We start from the raw sequence: 21,494 nt of genomic DNA, 5'->3' as shown, positions 1-21,494 counted from the left end.
ATATCTTGTAATAAGCTTACCTTATCTATTGCAGTTTTACTGACAAATCCTATATTAATGCTCCATTATAAGCCCAGTCTGTCCTGTTTTGGAGTCAACGATGATGTGTAAAGGCTCTTGAAGCTTATTCCAAAATATATACAGGAATCCTAAACCTATTATTCATTTAAGTGTATATCAGAAGGTTTTAATACAGTCGGATAGGTAAAGATGTAGTAGACATGCGATCACGCCTGACCTGTTGATGTAAAATCTGTTTAGAGAAATGAACTATAGACTTAGATGGAACATCTGTATGCCGATATCTTCAGATTATTGGTACATATATATCGCATAAAGAAATCCAATAGTACCTCTGCTGTACCACCAATTTATCGCAATTCAAAATTACCCATACTTGCCAAATATCTGTAATTTTCTATAAGGGAAATTGGCTGCATTTTCAAAACTAAACACCTCAACAAAGATATAAAGACCTTTTGACAAAAAAATAAACTAAAACAGCACATTTTAAGCTTATGTTTCTTGTGAAGATAACAGACAAAAAAGACTTACTCATAATTGACATATAAAATTTTCTCCTAAATCAGGATTAATCGTCCTAAACAAGGACAATTAGACAGTAATATATAACTATCTATACACGTACTTTAAAAGTCAAATTCCTAATTCATCTCAAATAACTTCCCTGTTATCATTGTAATAACACTCACTGAATAAATTTTGGCAATGTGGATCACAAATATAAAAAATTTCCATTTTTATGTGATGCTACCAAAGTAAGAGATATGAAATCCAAATTCACAATGTAATTTCAGTCTGATGTTGATTTCACAAATTATCGCAATTTAAGTTGAGTGGTTCTATTACTTATTAATGTTTAAGTAACTTGTCACAAATTTTTCATTTTACAAAATAGTAACTTCTTCAAATTGTTTAATAAATCTCTTAAAAAATGAAAACTTATCCAAATTCCTATAGTCACAAAAAAAAAAAAAAAAAAAAATTCAAAATTTAGACAAACCAACATAACCTAAATTGTACCAAAATTAAAAATTCAAAACTAATTAAAAACTCCCTATATGAATGATATTGATGAGTTGTACCATTAATTAATAAAAAAAATTTGACATCTCATTAATGTTATCGAAAAGTATCTCAATCAAATGAACCAAATCTAAAAAATCCATATTGTGGTAAATGTTCACCTACTTTAAAATCATATCTTTTCCCGGGAATTTTGATTTTTTTCTCTTTTAATTCATGGCACTGGATTCATTTATGGATAAACATAGCAGCTCTATCGGTATATGCGTACTTAATCTCACATTTTGTCAACATATAAATTTGTGGATTTTTTAATGCCTATATAAATCAATGATAACAAATACCGCATTGAAAATTAACGATTTTATGAAACACTGATTCAGAACAAGATTGTATCTATAAGTGAATGGATGAATAACTACACTCACAGATAAGTCACTTAGTAAGTACCAGTATGTCTAAAATAACTTATTAAGTACTGACTTTTAATGGTGTGTTAATACCAGTAAAACGTCATTACTATCATACTTAAAATACATTGTAGTAAACTCGATATTTTTCATACAAAATGAAACATGTTACTGCATACCCTATGAGTTAATGATATCTGAAATTCACATTAACCTTGACATCAAAGTCGTCTCTACTTCTAAATAAAACCAGTTTTTTTATCTTTGAATCAATTTTTGTATCATAAATCAATACATGACTTTCATCACAGATAAAAATCGTTGTAAAGAAATGTGTGTATTTATGTTTCCATATTAAGAAGAAAGTACATCATATTCTTTTGCTTTAAGAAGAAATCACCAGTTATAAATACCATTGGCTCCTAATTATCAGAACGTAACGATCACTGAAGATGTACTAAAACTTATTCTCTAAAAAAAATCTTTATTAAGAAAACATATTTGATCAAAGAAAGGGAAAGTGTCTCTACAATGTGTTCCTCATTGAATCCTCTCTGTTACAGCCACTGCTGATTTAAGGCTTATCTAGTACATTAAAACCTCTCAAGAAATAAAGGACGGGAAGGCGGGTCTAGTAGATCTTTGTACTTGATTTTTGAACCACAACGACAACCATTACACTATCATCAGATTTATTACTTTAATCCTCAGCGGACATCAAATTGTAAGTCTGTATACATTATACAAGACTGTCTTGGTGGCAAGATTAAAAGGCTCATGTTAATAATTTAATCATTCTAGATTTATTTCAAACAAAAAGTTGAACTCATGTGCAGGTGATTTAACTCTGTTAATTTTTGGTAACAGTGATCTAGTATTTCATCAAGCCTGAATTTATTTGTAAGTGCGTCACTGTCCTAGAAGTGTAATTTTAAATCAAAATTTTTTTTTTAATGTGACTTAGTTAAGTGACCTCATTATATGCTGTTATGAGATACATAGATCAGACATAGGCAATTACTCACCTGTGAAAGACCAAGATATATGGAAACTGTCTCCGATATGTACAGAAAACGACCATCACTTGCCAAGGCAAAAGCAAACCCATCTAACGACTGAAAAATAAAATGGCACAAGTAGATCAGAATACTGTAGAAAATGTAACGATTTAAAACATCTTTAATTATCAGAAGTCTGCATCATCACAAAAACAACCGGGTCTAAACTGTCTGCATGTGATCTAGTACTTTTCATAGTGAGACAAGTGGAGATATTGTAAGCTGTCAGTCTCAAATTTGAAAGGCAAATCTGTTCTGTCACCCATATGATTTGTAGAACTTTTTGGTTTTAGGATTAGTTGTATTGTTGCAATGAGTTCAGTAAAATACTAGTTTACAATTTATCCTAAAACTATTAAAATCATATTTACTCTCTTTCATTATGTCTTTGGCTGCATGTTTTTTTTTTTTTGCAAAGTTCATAATTATCTCTTGCTATTTTTTCCCCCAAGAGTCGGTTTTCCAATATTAAACTTGTCAGTGTTATTAAAAAGACTTAATACATGGCTTTTAATGCAATTTTTATATAACTATGAAAAATACAGTAATTTGTACTGATTTTTTTTAAATTATAGATAAAATACTACATGATATGATGGTATTTTTGCCCATAATGACATCTCAGAAGTGTTCTATAACTTTTGTTAAATATGGTTTCAAATCTCAATTTGACATTTTTCACTTGCACTGTATGTAACCTTTAAGCTTTGTGATACCTGAAAGTGCTCTTTAATCCTACTTTTCCATTCATATGTGTGAAAGAAAGATCTTGGTTTTAAACATCTTTTTCTAAAATGTCCATTTCAGACATGGCAACTACTGATTTTGATTTGGGGTAACAGAAAACAGGCCAGTCCTGAGCTACCAGCAGTTGGTCGCACACCACTAAAAATAATATTTTGCTTACTCTACATTTATCATCAACATACAGTTATTATATTTCCTGGTAATCCATTCCAAGTTGCATGTGCTGGAGAAATTTTTTTTTTATTTAAATCCTACATGTCAGTTTTTCCTCATTAAAATTTAACTTGCATAATGAAAAGAAATCATTTTAGAAGAATGATCTTTAAAAAAAAGCAGGCACCCAGAAAACTGGAAGCAGAGCTGCCTGAAATGAACGACAGGTGTATATGCAATCAACAACAGGTATATGTTTCATCCATGCTTCATTGCAATTTCACCTGATTGGATATAGCCTTGCATTTACAGGAAGGAAACAGATGGACTTTTTCTTCATAAATAAATTTATAATAATTCTTTTTTTCTTAAAAAAAGACAATACTTTTTTAATGGTGCCCATGTAAAATCTGCTGTTTAGACCATTGTTCAGCAGCACATGGGGTAAATTAAAATTCAAAAGTAGAAACGTATTATTTTATGTCAGACATGAATGCATTCTAAAAAAAAAAACGAAATAAAAGAAAATTCTAGTCTATATCTTTTGGAGGCTATGGAACTGCTTATTGCCTGTGAAATCTATAATGGCATAGTGACCGCTACGGTGAAAGTTCTGTATTGCAATCAACTCAGAGCAATAATTATACAGGTATATCAATAGCTGAAACCTTCAAATTCTTTCAATCCTTGTTGGTAGATCAAATATTCTTCCTATTTCATCCTGTAAATTTCATTTGTATAAAACATTACACAACTATTCAGTTTGAAAACACCTAACATAATGTTCCTTCATGCCTCCAAATTGTCCTAATAATATATATTTTTCATCGCATTGTGCTAGAAATCGTTTAAAAATTTTGTATAAGGAAACTAATATTGAAGTCAAAATACCTTTGGAAATAAAGAATCAATGACGTTTTAATGAGACGGACTATGCTATCACATCTAATCACTTGGATTAGCCTTCACACGAAACCTTCAATGGACAGCAGAACACGGGGTCTGACTATGCGGGAAAGAAATCAGTATTTAACTATCTATGAGAGGGTTAAATTCACATATTGCCTCTGACTTTGCTAATGATTAGTGTGTGTGTGTGTGTGTGTGCTCAAGGGGGAGTGAGGGAAGGATTTTCCTTAGTTCATTCTAGTGCATCTAAGAAAAGCACCAGATTCATATTATACATATGCTATACATCAAATGTAGATGTTCTCATTTCACTACAAATTACACTATTTTAAGAGATGTTTTGCAGCTTTTGGTAATTCTAATTAAGATAAAATTCTTTTAACAATTTTTACATAATGACTGCAAACAAATATAAAAGTACAAGGGGAAAGTAGCTGAAAGTTAAAGAATAAATGTGGATCTTAAAATGCACTGCTTGTTAGATGTGCACATTAGAATCGTACATGTAGGTTAGATGATGAGAGGTAGGGGAGAAAGAGGTGTTGACCTCATGTCCCAGGTATTAACCCGCCATTACAAGGTCCACTAACAAGTCATTAACTGTGTGAGACAATACTGTTAGGCTGGGTATAAAGGAACAATTCCTGCTGCTGTTACACAGGATCAAAGTGGCATTACAAAGGGATAAAACAGATCAACAACTTGATACCCTCCCAGGAAATGAGAAGCACCCACCACCACCAACATACAGGCCACTGAATGGGATGTGTCATTGAATGTGTCTGGTTACAGGAGTACAGAAACTGGCCACTGAATGGGATGTGTCATTGAATGTGTCTGGTTACAGGAGTACAGAAACTGGCCACTGAATGGGATGTGTCATTGACTGTGTCTGGTTACAGGAGTACAGAAACTGGTCACTGTAAGGGATGTGTCATTGACTGTGTCTGGTTACAGGAGTACAGAAACTGGCCACTGAATGGGATGTGTCATTGACTGTGTCTGGTTACAGGAGTACAGAAACTGGCCACTGTAAGGGATGTGTCATTGACTGTGTCTGGTTACAGGAGTACAGAAACTGGCCACTGTAAGGGATGTGTCATTGACTGTGTCTGGTTATAAGAGCACAGAAACTGACCACTGTAAGGGATGTGTCATTGACTGTGTCTGATTACAGGAGTACAGACACTGACCACTGTAAGGGATGTGTCATTGACTGTGTCTGGTTATAAGAGCACAGAAACTGACCACTGTAAGGGATGTGTCATTGACTGTGTCTGATTACAGGAGCACAGACACTGACCACTGTAAGGGATGTGTCATTGACTGTGTCTGATTACAGGAGTACAGACACTGGCCACTGTAAGGGATGTGTCATTGACTGTGTCTGATTACAGGAACACAGACACTGGCCACTGTACATGTTGTGTTCTTGAGAACATCTAATAACAGTAGAACATATACAGGACACTTACAAACCATTAAAAATACCTAGATACATTAGCTATCTCTGATGTACACCTCTCAAAAAATGTTTTAAGCAGTCAAATAAAAACAGGCCCCACAGTGAGATGTATGACAATGGCTGGTTACAGTAGAACCTATACAGAGTCTCCACAAAGAGATGTATGACACTGTCTGGTTACTGTAGAACCTATACAGAGTCTCCACAAAGAGATGTATGACACTGTCTGGTTACAGTAGAACCTATACAGAGTCTCCACAAAGAGATGTATGACAATGTCTGGTTACAGTAGAACCTATACAGAGTCTCCACAAAGAGATGTATGACACTGTCTGGTTACAGTAGAACCAATACAGAGTCTCCACAAAGAGATGTATGACACTGTCTGGTTACAGTAGAACCAAAACAGAGTCTTCACAAAGAGATGTATGACACTGTCTGGTTACTGTAGAACCCATACAGTCTCCACAAAGAGATGTATGACACTGTCTGGTTACAGTAGAACCAATACAGAGTCTCCACAAAGAGATGTATGACACAGTCTGGTTACAGTAGAACCAATACAGAGTCTCCACAAAGAGATGTATGAACAGTGTCTGGTTACAGTAGAACCAATACTGAGTCTCCACAAAGAGATGTATGAACAGTGTCTGGTTACAGTAGAACCATTACAGAGTCTCCACAAAGAGATGTATGACACTGTCTGGTTACAGTAGAACCAATACAGAGTCTCTACAAAGAGATGTATGACACTGTCTGGTTACAGTAGAACCAATACAGAGTCTCCACAAAGAGATGTATGACAATGTCTGGTTACAGTAGAACCAATACTGAGTCTCCACAAAGAGATGTCTGAACAGTGTCTGGTTACAGTAGAATCATTACAGAGTCTCCACAAAGAGATGTATGACACTGTCTGGTTACAGTAGAAACATTACAGAGTCTCCACAAAGAGATGTATGACACTGTCTGGTTACAGTAGAACCAATACAGAGTCTCTACAAAGAGATGTATGACACTGTCTGGTTACAGTAGAACCAATACAGAGTCTCCACAAAGAGATGTATGACACTGTCTGGTTACAGTAGAACCAATACAGAGTCCCCACAAAGAGATGTATGACACTGTCTGGTTACAGTAAAATTTCTGACTTATTCTCAAAATCCACAAAATTTCCTGTTAATATGAATCTATATGTACTTTTGTCTCTGAGCAATTAATTCTGTGAGACAAAAATCTGGCTGAAAATTTTACCAAATTGGCGACCAAACCAAATTTTTATGACAAAATCTAATCAAGCGTTAAGACATACAACAAATGTTGCTAAACTATTATGATAGACTAAATCAATAGAACAAGGGTTTTTTTCTGTGAGTCAGAAATGATTTTAAGAAGCCAGGCAGTCTATATTGGACCTCTTTAATCCCCTGCTGAGCACTGGCCTATGTAATTACAGTTTCATACACCCCTATAACCCATCATGATTTGTCATAAATCTTCATCAAATTAGTGCCAGGCCATAACTCTGTTATTTCAATTCTCACAGGTTTTTTTTTGTTTTTTTTACACAATGTGAAAAGCATCACCTTGACATTTTGACCTTAACTGACTAGCCGATTCTTGACCTTGAAATATGACCTAAGGTTTGACCTCAGATTGACCTTTATGGCAATTGTCCTTGACAAAATACCAAGTGCCGGAAAATTCTTAAATAACTTGATTATTTTGAATGTGATATTGAGAGTAAAACATCCTAATTTAATTTTGAAACAGTTTTGTCATCATAAAATATATCCCTAAATTAGTTTTAGAGAAGACAAAAAACATGATAAATTAATGATATATACAGTCTAACTGGTAGATTTTTAATTAATTCTACATTAACCTGCAGATGTGTATAAATGTATGTGTAATTACTTAAACACAATCAGCCCTATAAATAAGGAATGAAGTTTTCCCCAACCATAGAATTAGCATAGTCCAGAAGTCAGTTTTTATAAAAGGTTTCAATATCAACTCTCTAAATCAAATCCCTGCCATAACGTAGAGCTAACTTGAACGGCAGTGGATATGGTTTTTTCTTGTAAAAATTAATACTCAGAATATCCAGCTGAGTTGCCATTAAAAACCACAATATCTTCATATACATACCTGTAAAATATGGGTCCCTTGATGAGATTCAAAGACATCCAGAGCTATATTAGCAATGTTGCGACGTCGACTATGACCTGTAATATAACACAGCACTATTACAATACATGTATTCATACATCTTCCGTCATAAAACTTGTACCATTACGGAGGAAAAAAAACATGAATGTAGCCACGTAAAAACACAGTGTTAGAGCAACAGGATAAGTTTTAAGACACAAGTTTCCCACCAACTGCCAATTCATAGACTAAATCTAAGACATAACAAGTCCTTGATAAGTTAATCCAATAGGATTGGAGACTAAAGCCAGCAAGCTTGTCACAATGGTGAGAAATTCATAATATTTCCACTCACTGTTTTGAGGATATTTCATGTCACATGAATTGACTATTTTGAAAACTCATATAAGTATGAATTGCTTTAATTTTTGTTTTAATGTCAATTTTTTGTTTTGTTTTTTTAAAAACCTAAATCAATATATATATATATATATATATATAAGAACAGCTGCATTTAAAATTGTGAAATTTTTTTTTTAATAATTTTACCAAATTTTTCAATCTTATCTTTCATAAAATTAAATAACATAAATAGGTTTATTAAAAAAAGCAGAAAAATTTCCCATTGCTTTATTTGCACAAAAATTTTCATTTGACGTTATAGACAATCATTCTTGCTTCTAATAGTGCTATATATCTAATTGTACAGTATCTCATATCCAGATGTTCCACGATATCAAAGAGGAAAGTTAAGGACAAGATACATAAGTGTGATTAACATGGTTATAAGTCTGGTCCTGATAGTAAGGGACTCTGTAAAATGGTCCTGTTATCACACTGAGGAGGTTTCGGAGGCTGAGGAGATCTCCGTACAGAAGCTGTGAGGGAGGTCCCTCCGCTCCTCCCCAATACTTATATTACACTTTCCCATTTTATCCATTACCTTTAATCAGTTGAAGCTACAACACATCAGATCTACTGCTGTCTGTCAAAACTGGTCAGGGAAACTAACAGTTGAAAGAATGCCAAATGAAGGCGATATAGAAACAAGGTCAGATACAAAAAGGAAGGGTCAGGAGAGATGAAGGAGCTGAAGGGATCTCCTTGCGGTACCCCCTCACCCAAATGTCACGCTTCATTTAAGTCTGCAGTGTATCGGATAGCACTGGGCAAATAAATCAGCACTGATCTGCCAGGCAAACACAGAGAAAAAAGGCCAACATCTCTTGAATAATCAGCCAAAAAATTCAAAAACTCCCCGTCAAGGACTTCACCGGTGATGTTTTGTTTAATGGTAGAACCACTTTGACCAAAAGGTTTTGCATTAAAGTGGGTGGGAAATTTGATAGCAGAGGCCCTACACCTGCACCTTGTGTGAGCTATCATTTGCCATGCTTGGAGTAACAGGAGCCTGATACACAGAACTGTTTAAGGGATACTTGCAGTAAATATGATTAAGACTATCTCTTAGGCATTGTCAACATTCCTGTTACAGTGACTGCAGCTGTAAAATGCTGGATTGGGAAGCTCAATGTTGCTTTGGAGACTGGCCTAGAAGGTCCGAAGACCCACCACACAGCTGGAAATAATTTCCAGAAATAAAAAACAAACATTTTTCCTCTCTTTGCAATCTCAATATTTAACAAAGTAAACTGTTTTAGGGCTGTGACAATTAATACAGCAATGTGGTCAAAAATTGCTATAAATGAATGATTGTCACAATAGAATGTTCCCAACATTTTTACCAATCTAAACACATTGTACTCATTATTACATTTCTATTTTAACACTAATATAACATCCTTCATAGCTGTTTCAGTCTGGCAAGAGAAACTGGATATTGCTTCGATTATGTTGTCTTTGTAATGAACGACAGTAAAGGCCAAGTCATAAATACATGCACTGGGCAATGTATTGAGTCATTTTGCTCCAACCAGCCAAGACATAGTTGATTGTTGGTGAAGAGAAACAAAACCCATGAAACAGTTAATCCATTGCTAAGTTCTAACACACTGTTAGGATGATTACTCTGATGCCCAGATAAAATGTGGGTTATATGCCCTGTTCTTAGGTTATCTGTGTTACTCACGGTTACCACTGCGATTACCACTGTGATTACCACTGCGATCACTGTGATTACAACTGTGATTACCACTGCAGCCTTACTATCTAAATGCATGTATATTTATTAATATGTATCACTATGAATTACTGTAGGGCCCCTACAAATAGACATGCTCAAGAAATGACATTGTTCTGCCACATTTACTTTGTACTGTGAATGTGGACCGTATACATCTTAGCAGAGTTTTCCAGGGTGGTCACGATCATTTAGGATTCATCACATTTACCATCAGGTTTGTTCTCCTCAAATGATGTTACTGTTCTTGTGACTTAACCTATACCACAAGAATGGAACAGGGCTTGCTCTACAGCAGGAACAGAACAGGGACCAGTCACTAAACAGCAGAAACAAAGCAGTGACAAATTGCTATACATCAAAAGCAGTAAAGGGGACTAGTTGTTATACAGCAAGAACAGAGCAGGGACCAGTTGTTATATAGCAAGAACAGAGCAGGGACCAGTTGTTATACAGCAAGAACAGAGCAGGGACCAGTTGCTATATAGCAAGAACAGAACAAGGACCAGTTGCTATATAGCAAGAACAGAACAGGGACCAGTTGTTATATAGCAAGAACAGAGCAGGGACCAGTTGTTATATAGCAAGAACAGAACAGTTGTTATACAGCAGGAACAGACAGGGACAGTTGTTATATAGCAAGAACAGAGCAGGGACCAGTTGTTATATAGCAGAACAACCAGTTGTTATATAGCAGAACAGTTGTTATATAGCAGGGACCAGTTGTTATATAGCAAGAACAGATATAGCAGGGACCAGTTGTTATATAGCAAGAACAGAACAGGGACCAGTTGTTATACAGCAGGAACAGAGCAGGGACCAGTTGTTATATAGCAAGAACAGAGCAGGGACCAGTTGTTATATAGCAAGAACAGAGCAGGGACCAGTTGTTATACAGCAAGAACAGAGCAGGGACCAGTTGTTATATAGCAAGAACAGAGCAGGGACCAGTTGTTATACAGCAAGAACAGAGCAGGGACCAGTTGTTATATAGCAAGAACAGAGCAGGGACCAGTTGTTATATAGCAAGAACAGAGCAGGGACCAGTTGCTATATAGCAAGAACAGAACAGGGACCAGTTGTTATACAGCAAGAACAGAGCAGGGACCAGTTGTTATACAGCAGGAACAGAGCAGGGACCAGTTGTTATACAGCAGGAACAGAGCAGGGACCAGTTGTTATACAGCAGGAACAGAGCAGGGACCAGTTGTTATATAGCAAGAACAGAGCAGGGACCAGTTGTTATATAGCAAGAACAGAGCAGGGACCAGTTGTTATATAGCAAGAACAGAGCAGGGACCAGTTGTTATATAGCAAGAACAGAGCAGGGACCAGTTGTTATATAGCAAGAACAGAACAGGGACCAGTTGTTATATAGCAAGAACAGAGCAGGGACCAGTTGTTATATAGCAAGAACAGAACAAGGACCAGTTGTTATACAGCAGGAACAGAGCAGGGAACAGTTGTTATATAGCAAGAACAGAGCAGGGACCAGTTGTTATATAGCAGGAACAGAGCAGGGACCAGTTGTTATACAGCAGGAACAGAGCAGGGAACAGTTGTTATACAGCAGGAACAGAGCAGGGAACAGTTGTTATATAGCAGGAACAGAGCAGGGACCAGTTGTTATACAGCAAGAACAGAACAGGGACCAGTTGTTATATAGCAAGAACAGAGCAGGGACCAGTTGTTATATAGCAGAAGGGATACAGCAGAACAGGGACCAGTTGTTATACAGCAAGGACCAGTTGTTATATAGCAGGAACAGAGCAGGGACCAGTTGTTATACAGCAAGAACAGAACAGGGACCAGTTGTTATATAGCAAGAACAGAACAAGGACCAGTTGTTATATAGCAGGAACAGAGCAGGGACCAGTTGTTATACAGCAAGAACAGAACAGGGACCAGTTGTTATATAGCAAGAACAGAACAAGGACCAGTTGTTATATAGCAGGAACAGAGCAGGGACCAGTTGTTATATAGCAAGAACAGAGCAGGGACCAGTTGTTATACAGCAAGAACAGAGCAGGGACCAGTTGTTATACAGCAAGAACAGAGCAGGGACCAGTTGTTATACAGCAAGAACAGAGCAGGGAACAGTTGTTATACAGCAAGAACAGAGCAGGGATCAGTTGTTATACAGCAAGAACAGAGCAGGGACCAGTTGCTATATAGCAAGAACAGAGCAGGGACCAGTTGATATATAGCAGGAACAGAGCAGGGACCAGTTGTTATACAGCAGGAACAGAGCAGGGACCAGTTGTTATACAGCAGGAACAGAGCAGGGACCAGTTGTTATATAGCAAGAACAGAACAGGGACCAGTTGTTATATAGCAAGAACAGAACAAGGACCAGTTGTTATATAGCAAGAACAGAACAGGGACCAGTTGTTATACAGCAGGAACAGAGCAGGGACCAGTTGCTATACAGTGGGAACTAGTTGACCATGCAGAGTCTTCATCAAGATGAACATGACAAGCAGTTGACTAATTACATAACATTTCTGCAGTATTACTGACTGGTGTTGTCCTTCTATCATTCCCAGGAACAACAATAGACAAAGATTATAATTTATTCTACCTAAATCCTTGACCCCAGCAGTCCAGACTTGATATAAATGAGGACATGAATTTATATTCAAAAGATTCAGCAGCTGTGGCTAGTAATAAGAAACTTTATAAAAGTAGTTCCGTATCACCAGCTCAGACAATATGCTGTCAGTGGATTAAGTCCTGCCTTCACAAGTAGTCTGTGCACTGAATTATCTTCCTGTCCCTACAATGTTCCTATACACCAACAAAATTGAATAAATGATGACATTGTTTGTTTGTTAATTAAGATTAAACTCTATGTTTATAAATATCAAAGTCTGCAACCAGAGTGAACTTGAGTATTTATTGCAAGGTTGACATGTTTTGACACTGAAGGTGTATCATCATTTTAATGGCAGTGATACTTTGTTACTTCAGAGTAATTGATATTTACTTAATGTAAATGTTTGATGAGTTATGAGAAAGGGTTATATCATTTGAGTCATCATGTTAAGATCTGCCCAGTACAGTTGGTCTTGCAGTTAAGATATGGCTAGTGATAAAGATGGTCAGATACCTTACCCACTCAGCTCACAAAGACACCACATGTGTGTGTGTATATATGTAATAGGAAAGAGTAATGAAAAACACCCTGCCACTGCTGGGGTTCGAACTAGCGACCCTTCGGTCTCTAGCCAGACACTCTATCGCTTGACTAAAGGGAAATTCCCAGTAGCTGAGGCTAGTAAGGCGACCTATATTCTCAACTTTACTCTCAATTTATGTGAATGATTATAGGTTATGATAAGGGAGGGATGATAATAAAATCTAGCATCATCTTATCTCTTTTGATGCCGTTATTTATGTGGCCTTTTGATGCCTTCCTTTATGTGACCTTTTGATGCCTTCCTTCATGTGACCTTTCTACGCCCTACTTTCTGTGACCTTTTGAAACCCTACTTTATGTGAAATTTTGATACTCTGTTTCATCTTAATTTCTCATGGATGGTCTACCAACTAAAAAAAATTCACAGATGACCTACCAACTGATGATGTTTGACAGCTGATCTACTAACAGATGAAATTTGACAGCTGATCTACCAAATGATAAATTTTAATTGATAGTCCATAAACTATCAAATTTTGACATTAATGCTTTACCAAATAAAAAAAAAACTTTGAAAGATGCTCAACTTTTAAAAAAAAACTTGCACGTCCAACTGATAGTCCATATCTATTGAAATGTTGCTTGATGCTCTAGCAACTAGGAGTGGACACTTTGCCCATTGAGAATATCTGATTGGTAGCTTTGAGTGGATTACGCTCCTGAAAACAGCTCAAAGCCGTAGATACTTAGATAGACCATATTAAGTTAATTGGTTCATGTACATGTATTCATAAAGTACTATCATATATTAGTAGAACTGATGTATTACCTGCAGGCAATCTGCCAGCACAGACTATCTGAAAAAAATGCCTTTTTTTACTTGTTGTTTGTCAAAGTGTGACATATCTGTTGTGTCATACCAAAATAGGTTTATATAACTTTTTTATTACACTTAATAGATACTTGATATAGTAATATATATGTGCTAAAAACAATCTTCCTCAAACTTGTGTTAAAATGCTTCTTTTTTTAATCCTAACAAGAGATCTCCCGATTAGGTAGTACAAATGCCACAGGATAGTAACCAATCACCTTTGACTTAGATGTCTGAGGTCAATCACTCAATGACTGCACGTGAAATGGACTTGGATACCTAATGCCAGAACATAAAAGTTCCTGACAAAATCAATTGTTTAAATTTGTTCCTTAAAAACAAAGTAACAGTATACATTAAATGTATTTTCCAGGGGTCCTAGATTAGTTTGTATTTTGGGACTGTATAAATTGCAAAAAAAAATGTTAAAGACTCTAATCTATGTCCCCAAGCCCTCTCAACACAAAGGGTTTAAGACCCATTGTGTATAATAAGATAATTTCCCGTCGCATAAGAATCCTTCAGATTAAATTAGGACAGAAGAAGAATTTCAAAGAATTTGCTCCATTTCGCCTATTGGGCCCCAACCTTTCTGCTGCAGGGGTTGAGACCCATTGTTTATACAAAATTGATTCCTCTTCACACTAGGATGACCAAATTAGGACAGAACCCTGACAATCTTTCACAGGAAGAAGGATTTTAAAGAATTTGTTTTATTTTCCCTATTGGGCCCATCCCCTCCTGCCCAAGGGGGCAGAGACCTACCATTCAAAATTAAGTCCACTTCAACTGAGAATGCTTCAGACTAAATTTTGACAAAAATAATTATTCCTACAGAAGATGACGGATTATTTAAGAGTTTACTAAAATGCCTTTTTTGGACCCTGCTCCTCAGACCAAAATGGAGTCAAGACCCATCATTAATACAAAACTCAAAACTGACTTCCATTCCCCCCAAGGATGCTTTTGACCAAATCTGGTCAAAATCCATGCAGTTGATCAGGAATGGTAATGATTTGGATTTGAAGGAAAAGTTGATAGATGACAGATGATTATCACCACATTGTGCCATCAGCTCCCTTAGCCCTTCGGACTAAAAGCTAAGGTACATCTCTTTTGTTTTTGAAGTTTTGAACAAACAAGATGCCTAACGGCCTTGACCATCACCTGAGATAAGCAATATTGAATATAAAGGTTATAAGGTTAAGTAGATTTCAAGTGTCATGAAAAAGAAATAGTGATATTGATGACATTAAGCCAGTGTAAATACATGCAAACCATTAAAACTGTCATCCTATACTAATAATTCTTAAAAAGTTATTTCAAGAGGGAAATAAGCAACATTTTGCTCAAAAATGCAATTTTTCTATAAAATTGCAGTAGAGTTAACCTCCCCAAGAAGAAATGCAAGATCCATTACAGTAGTTAAACCAGCCCCCCCCCCACCCCCAACAGGCCTCTGTGGAATGAGGACCATATAATTCACTATTTTTGTTCATGCTAGGTCAGGGAATATTACTGCAAAAATTCAGTTAAATTAGTTCAGGGGTTTTTAAGAAGAATTCAAAAGTGATCACATAAGGTCAACATGAGATTTTGTTTCCGGTGACTCAAAAAGTTTAAACTTGAACAACGAAAAAAAAATTTCATGTATTCAAACTATACTTTTTGGTCAGTAAAACATTTCTTAACAAAAAATTTGTGACAAATCTTCAGTGGCAATGTATTTTCTATCAAAGTTATAATGTGTCACAGAATAACAGCTTAGATATGTGTATGTACTGTGTGCATGGTGTATATAACAGGGAAGGAAGTGGAGGTGAATTGTACTTACGGTTTGTTACATGGTTACAATGAGCGTTGAATGTTTGCATATTCATCCGGGTATTTCTGTAGGGACACTTCAATCGTTTGGACTGTGGATGAAAGCTTGTGTGTTGATATGTTGCATTATGTGGTGTAGTAAAAGTGTTTTCATTGGTTTTCTGTAAACTAGCTTTCCTTTGCAGTTACCAACTTTTCGCAATTTCTGCATCACAACAACTTTACAAAGATAAACTTTTGTGAAAAAGATCTTACTTTGCCGTATAATCAATATTTATCACACTTGTCTAAAATTCACAATATTTGATTTTCACGAATTTGTTTCTTCGACAAAATTTATAAAAAATAAAACACATGCAAAAGAAAGATGGTTTGCAGTTGTATGATAATGCAGGTATTGTTTGCATAAATATGCATCAATGCGTGTCAGGCATATGTTCAATACTTAGAGCATGTACATTGTGTTTGCTTCTTATGTTGAGCTACGTAACTATTCTAGAAAACTACATGCAGGAGCCCGAAAATTATGCATTAGATATAGTTGTAATGAATGTCCCATGGAAGTACAGGTGCAGGAACATTTGTAAACATTTATTTGCACATTGTTCTGAAATTGTCATGTTTAATGAGTAATTCACATGCATGCTTGCTGGCGGATTCAGCATCTACTCAAATTCTATGTTCCTCTGGAACAGGTGTTATTTATCTGGTAAAATTGTAAAGCAAGTATGTGCTAGATTGTAACCCACGATAGTTTACCGTAGTAGAATTTATCTATGGTTACAGTAGCCAAGATCTCAGCCATGCCCGTTTTTAAATCGAAAGGTCTTATATATATGTTATCTCGCCCATCAGTGCCGTAGCAGGGTCAGACCATCATTTTAACTCTCTATGGCCATTTAAGGTTGCTTCCAGTCCAGTTCTATGAAACACTAATCAGCAGCATAGTTAGGTCCCACGATATTGCCCTTACTCATCAAGATCATTCTGACGAAGTGAGTTATCAATGCTTCTAAACGGGCAATAGAGCAATTCGAAGTGGGCAATATAATGATAATGAGTGGGCTATAATATTCATTTTTGGAAAGAATTTGATTTACACAAGAGTTTGAAAGTATTGTAACTGAATCAAAATAAAGTAATATTTTATTAAAATCTATACATACTTTTGAGAGATTTGGTGTGAGAAGTATCCCGAGCCCAAGGCGGGTCACCATGTGAGGAGAAATCCTGGATTTTCAGGTAACTTATAGATAGTCGAATGATTGAGGCTTTGTCCAGCTGGCTTGTTATAGCTGGGGGCAGAGGTAAAAGCTTGGCTAATTCGTAGAACTCATAATTCTCTTTCCCCCTCCTAGATCGAGCAGCATCACGAGACTTTTCCTTCCTGAGTTCCAAGATACTGAAAAACATGAAGACACAACTTTTCTTGGAAGATATGAAAAACGGCCACCTATTTCGCATGTGCCCATAAAAAGTTAACAAAACTTAATCAAATTTTACAAACAAAAATATATACCACTTCTAATTAGATTAACCTATATCGGCTTATCTAATAAAAGGAATAGAACTTTTAAAACTATTGTTTTAATTCGACTGATAATTACATTTCATCCTTGGCTTGTATAACAATCATGTCTATTTGTTAATCCTATGTAACGGATTCAGGTGGGACAGTATGCATGCAGAGATTCATTAAATGCAATGGTATGGATGTAATTATCTTGCTAAGTAGCAGGTGCAGCACATCATGGCTTCCTTTTTTAGACGGAATTATGTTGATATGATTACTGGCCATTTCCTTGTCACTCAGCTCGGATTGTTGGTCTGGGATTATTAATATAATCATACTACAAATGAATTTAATTCCATATTTGGTTGTAAACATATTAAATATAATGCTGCAACACATCTTACGTTTTTTTCTTTTTTCTTTTCGTTTTTTTGTTATCCCTAAGTCCAGTTTCTATTTAAAGATTATTTTGACACGGATAAAGACCTTTCTGTTTCAAATTTTTGCTAATAATTATTTAAGGACAGGAAATTTGCTAGCTAAAGGAGACAATCCTTGAGAATATTTGTATACGCACAATGACATTGTTATAGACAAAGATTATAGTATATCTCCACAATTGTCTCATCAATCTTATTCATCAGATAACGACCTGCCAGTGCCAACAGTTGCACTTTTGTTGGGGACTTGAAGCAACTTTTTCTGTACCAAGATTTGCTGATACTGAGAAGCTCAGTGATCAAGTTACGTAAATCTCACAAGAAATACCTTACTTCACGAAATAACGAACTGTGTTTCAAATAAGGTTTAAATAAAAAAAAAATTTCAAAGGATGTTGAACATTTTTTCATTCACATTGAATTCTGACAAAATCTCACTGATATCACAAAAGGTGTCGTAATACATATTACATAGAGGACGGTCATGTAACAAAGTACATACCACCATACTTAGATAAGAAGACTCTATGCTACAGAACAGCTTTTAAAATATACAGGAACTCCAAAAAGTCTAATGTTGAAAAACAAATTTTCATGTGACAGTTTCTATCGTATTGTTCATCATGTGACATATGTAGATCTTGTAATCACTAACATGAATCCCAATGGACCTGTACTACTCACTTGTTGATCATGTTATACACTGAAGTTACGTTGATATACATTAATAAGTTCATGATGCTTCATCTCAGGAAACTACCAGGCAAATATCCTGATCTTTGGCTTTTTGGTTAATGCAGAGAAGTCGTTAAAAGTGTCCAACAAATTTGACCTTTATGACCTTGAAAATGGGTCAAGGTTATTTATTTTCTCAAAACATTGTCAAAACCTATTAGTCAAATATCGTCATTCTTGGCCTTTATGTTACTGAGAAGAAGTTGTTTAAAGGATTATGTTTGATGGACGGACGAGTGACGGAGCCACAACAACAGCCGACTTGCCCTCACGACAGATGAGCTAAGGATACCCAGACAACATTGTGCAACTATTGATATTATCATTATTATCCAATGATAAGCCCATACAAGGTAATAAGCTAATCCATACCTACTGCTGTTCAGTAGAATATACCAACATAAGCTATTTCATCATCCTGTAGTACGGCCATTCAAACCAACTTCTGTTCAATTGAATAATACCAACAAATGCTATTGTTTTGTCACGTAATAAGCCTAAACGTACCTATTGCAGTTTAGTAAAATTACCAACAAAAGCTCTATAATAGTCCTGTAATAAGCCCACCCATATCTATAGGTATTTTTGTCAAAATATAATTATCCGTATTGTAGTCAACAGACTTTCAAAAGACTCCTTTGCAAGATCTAAACCTAAAACATTTGATTTCATTAACATGACTTTCTTTTTCGTATTTTTTTTTTTTATTAGTTAGCATCCTTGGGTTACACTTGTCTGTCTTTGTTTGCCAACTGGACTGACTAAGGCAATTCCTTTGGTTCAAAATGAATACAATGGCAGCGGCAGATTAAGACTGGGCACATTATGATGCTAATATTGGAGGAAATATTCCTTTATGTCACACAGGCAGTGTGGGGTACCGAGGGATTCTGGCCATCAACAGATCTGCCATAGTAGCAAGTGCTGAGTCCAATCAGCAGGAAATAACATAATGAAATTTGATGTTCTTCAAAACTCACTGCAATTTCTATTTCTCCTTTTAATCAAGGCGAAGGGAGATCTCCGGAAATAAAACGATTATATTTTCTACTGTATCCTAATGTTATTTCACTCCGTGAAGACTTTTAGAGAAAAAAAAGTGGCGTATGAGCACGGCACATCAATTTCTCTGACTGATTGCATTAGCTAGGAACCAAACAAGGCAGTAATTTATTTCCACTCTATTTCAATAATTGAGTAATTGAATTAGTGTGACAGTTTGTATGTTGATAAAGCGTTTTAGAAGACAATGCTTATGATTGGTAGAAGGTACAATTTGAACTCTGGGGGATTGTCTCAACCAGTGTTCTGTAACACCTCTTGTCGCCACACTTATTATTAGATCAACACATATCACCAAGTATTATTTGGTCGGGGAAACAATTAGCGCACTCAATGTAAGTCAACTTGAAGGTTAATGTGAGTGGGGGTGGGGAGCGTATGGCCACTGTCACAGCAGTCTCCCTCCTTCTCTCATACTTCTATCTGGAGGTGGAGAGAGTGAGGATGTTGTCACACCAGTCTCCCTCCTTCTCTCATACTTCTATCTGAAGGTGGAGGGAGTGAGGATGTTGTCACAGCAGTCTCCCTCCTTCTCTCATACTTCTATCTGGAGGTGGAGAGAGTGAGGATGTTGTCACAGCAGTCTCCCTCCTTCTCTCATACTTCTATCTGGAGGTGGAGAGAGTGAGGATGTTGTCACACCAGTCTCCCTCCTTCTCTCATACTTCTATCTGGAGGTGGAGGGAGTGAGGATGTTGTCACACCAGTCTCCCTCCTTCTCTCAAACTTCTATCTGGAGGTTGAGAGAGTGAGGATGTTGTCACAGCAGTCTCCCTCCTTCTCTCATACTTCTATCTGGAGGTGGAGAGAGTGAGGATGTTGTCACACCAGTCTCCCTCCTTCTCTCATACTTCTATCTGGAGGTGGAGAGAGTGAGGATGTTGTCACACCAGTCTCCCTCCTTCTCTCATACTTCTAGCTGGAGGTGGAGAGAGTGAGGATGTTGTCACAGCAGTCTCCCTCCTTCTCTCATACTTCTATCTGGAGGTGGAGAGAGTGAGGATGTTGTCACACCAGTCTCCCTCCTTCTCTCATACTTCTATCTGGAGGTGGAGAGAGTGAGGATGTTGTCACAGCAGTCTCCCTCCTTCTCTCATACTTCTATCTGGAGGTGGAGAGAGTGAGGATGTTGTCACACCAGTCTCCCTCCTTCTCTCATACTTCTATCTGGAGGTGCTGAGAATGAGGATGTTGTCACAGCAGTCTCACTCCTTCTCTCATACTTCTATCTGGAGGTGGAGAGAGTGAGGAAGGTGGGAGGGAACCAATTAAAGAGTGCCTTTTAATTTTCCCTATTTCAACATCCATCCTTGCTGGGTACATGACTGTCAAAGTACAAAACATACTGTCTTGAGACCCCTGATATGTTTTGGTAGATGTATGTTTAAGTGAAGTGCCAATGAAATATATCCTGAACATTGACATAAACCAATTTAATGTCCATAATTCTGTAACTGTTATAAAGCTTTATAGTGTTGTAACTATATATATCTTAATAAAATTATATATATATCCCAATGTAACTATATATATCCTTATGTAACTATATATATCCTAATGTATATATATATATATATCCTAATGTAACTATATATATATATATATATATATATATATCTTACTATATATATACTACACTACTGTAACTATATATATATATATATCTTAATGTAACTATATATATATACTACACTACTGTAACTATATATATATATATATCCTAATGTAACTATATATATACTACACTACTGTAACTATATATATATATATATCTAATGTAACTATATATATACTACACTACTGTAACTATATATATATATATATCCT

The 21,494-nt window shown here is 36.1% G+C and overlaps 1 protein-coding gene across 1 annotated transcript in view; it reads right to left on the bottom strand.

The window, feature by feature from the left end:
• The window catches only part of LOC132552652 (protein trachealess-like), a 91,880-nt gene that overhangs the window by 24,406 nt on the left and 45,980 nt on the right, over nucleotides 1-21,494 (bottom strand). Inside the window, exons 3-5 of the mRNA XM_060216840.1 lie at nucleotides 17,084-17,319; nucleotides 7,941-8,017; nucleotides 2,483-2,572 (exon numbers count right to left, since the gene is read on the bottom strand). Of these exons, the coding sequence (XP_060072823.1) occupies nucleotides 2,483-2,572; nucleotides 7,941-8,017; nucleotides 17,084-17,319 (403 nt within the window). The remainder of the gene's footprint in view (nucleotides 1-2,482; nucleotides 2,573-7,940; nucleotides 8,018-17,083; nucleotides 17,320-21,494) is intronic.

This window comes from Ylistrum balloti, unplaced genomic scaffold (assembly GCF_031769215.1).
Source record: "Ylistrum balloti isolate Yb309-2 unplaced genomic scaffold, AGI_CSIRO_Ybal_v1 Utg370264, whole genome shotgun sequence".
Classification (NCBI taxonomy): Eukaryota; Metazoa; Mollusca; class Bivalvia; order Pectinida; family Pectinidae; genus Ylistrum; species Ylistrum balloti.
The sequence above is the reverse complement of the archived record's forward strand: the minus strand, read 5'-3'. Positions and strand labels throughout refer to the sequence as shown.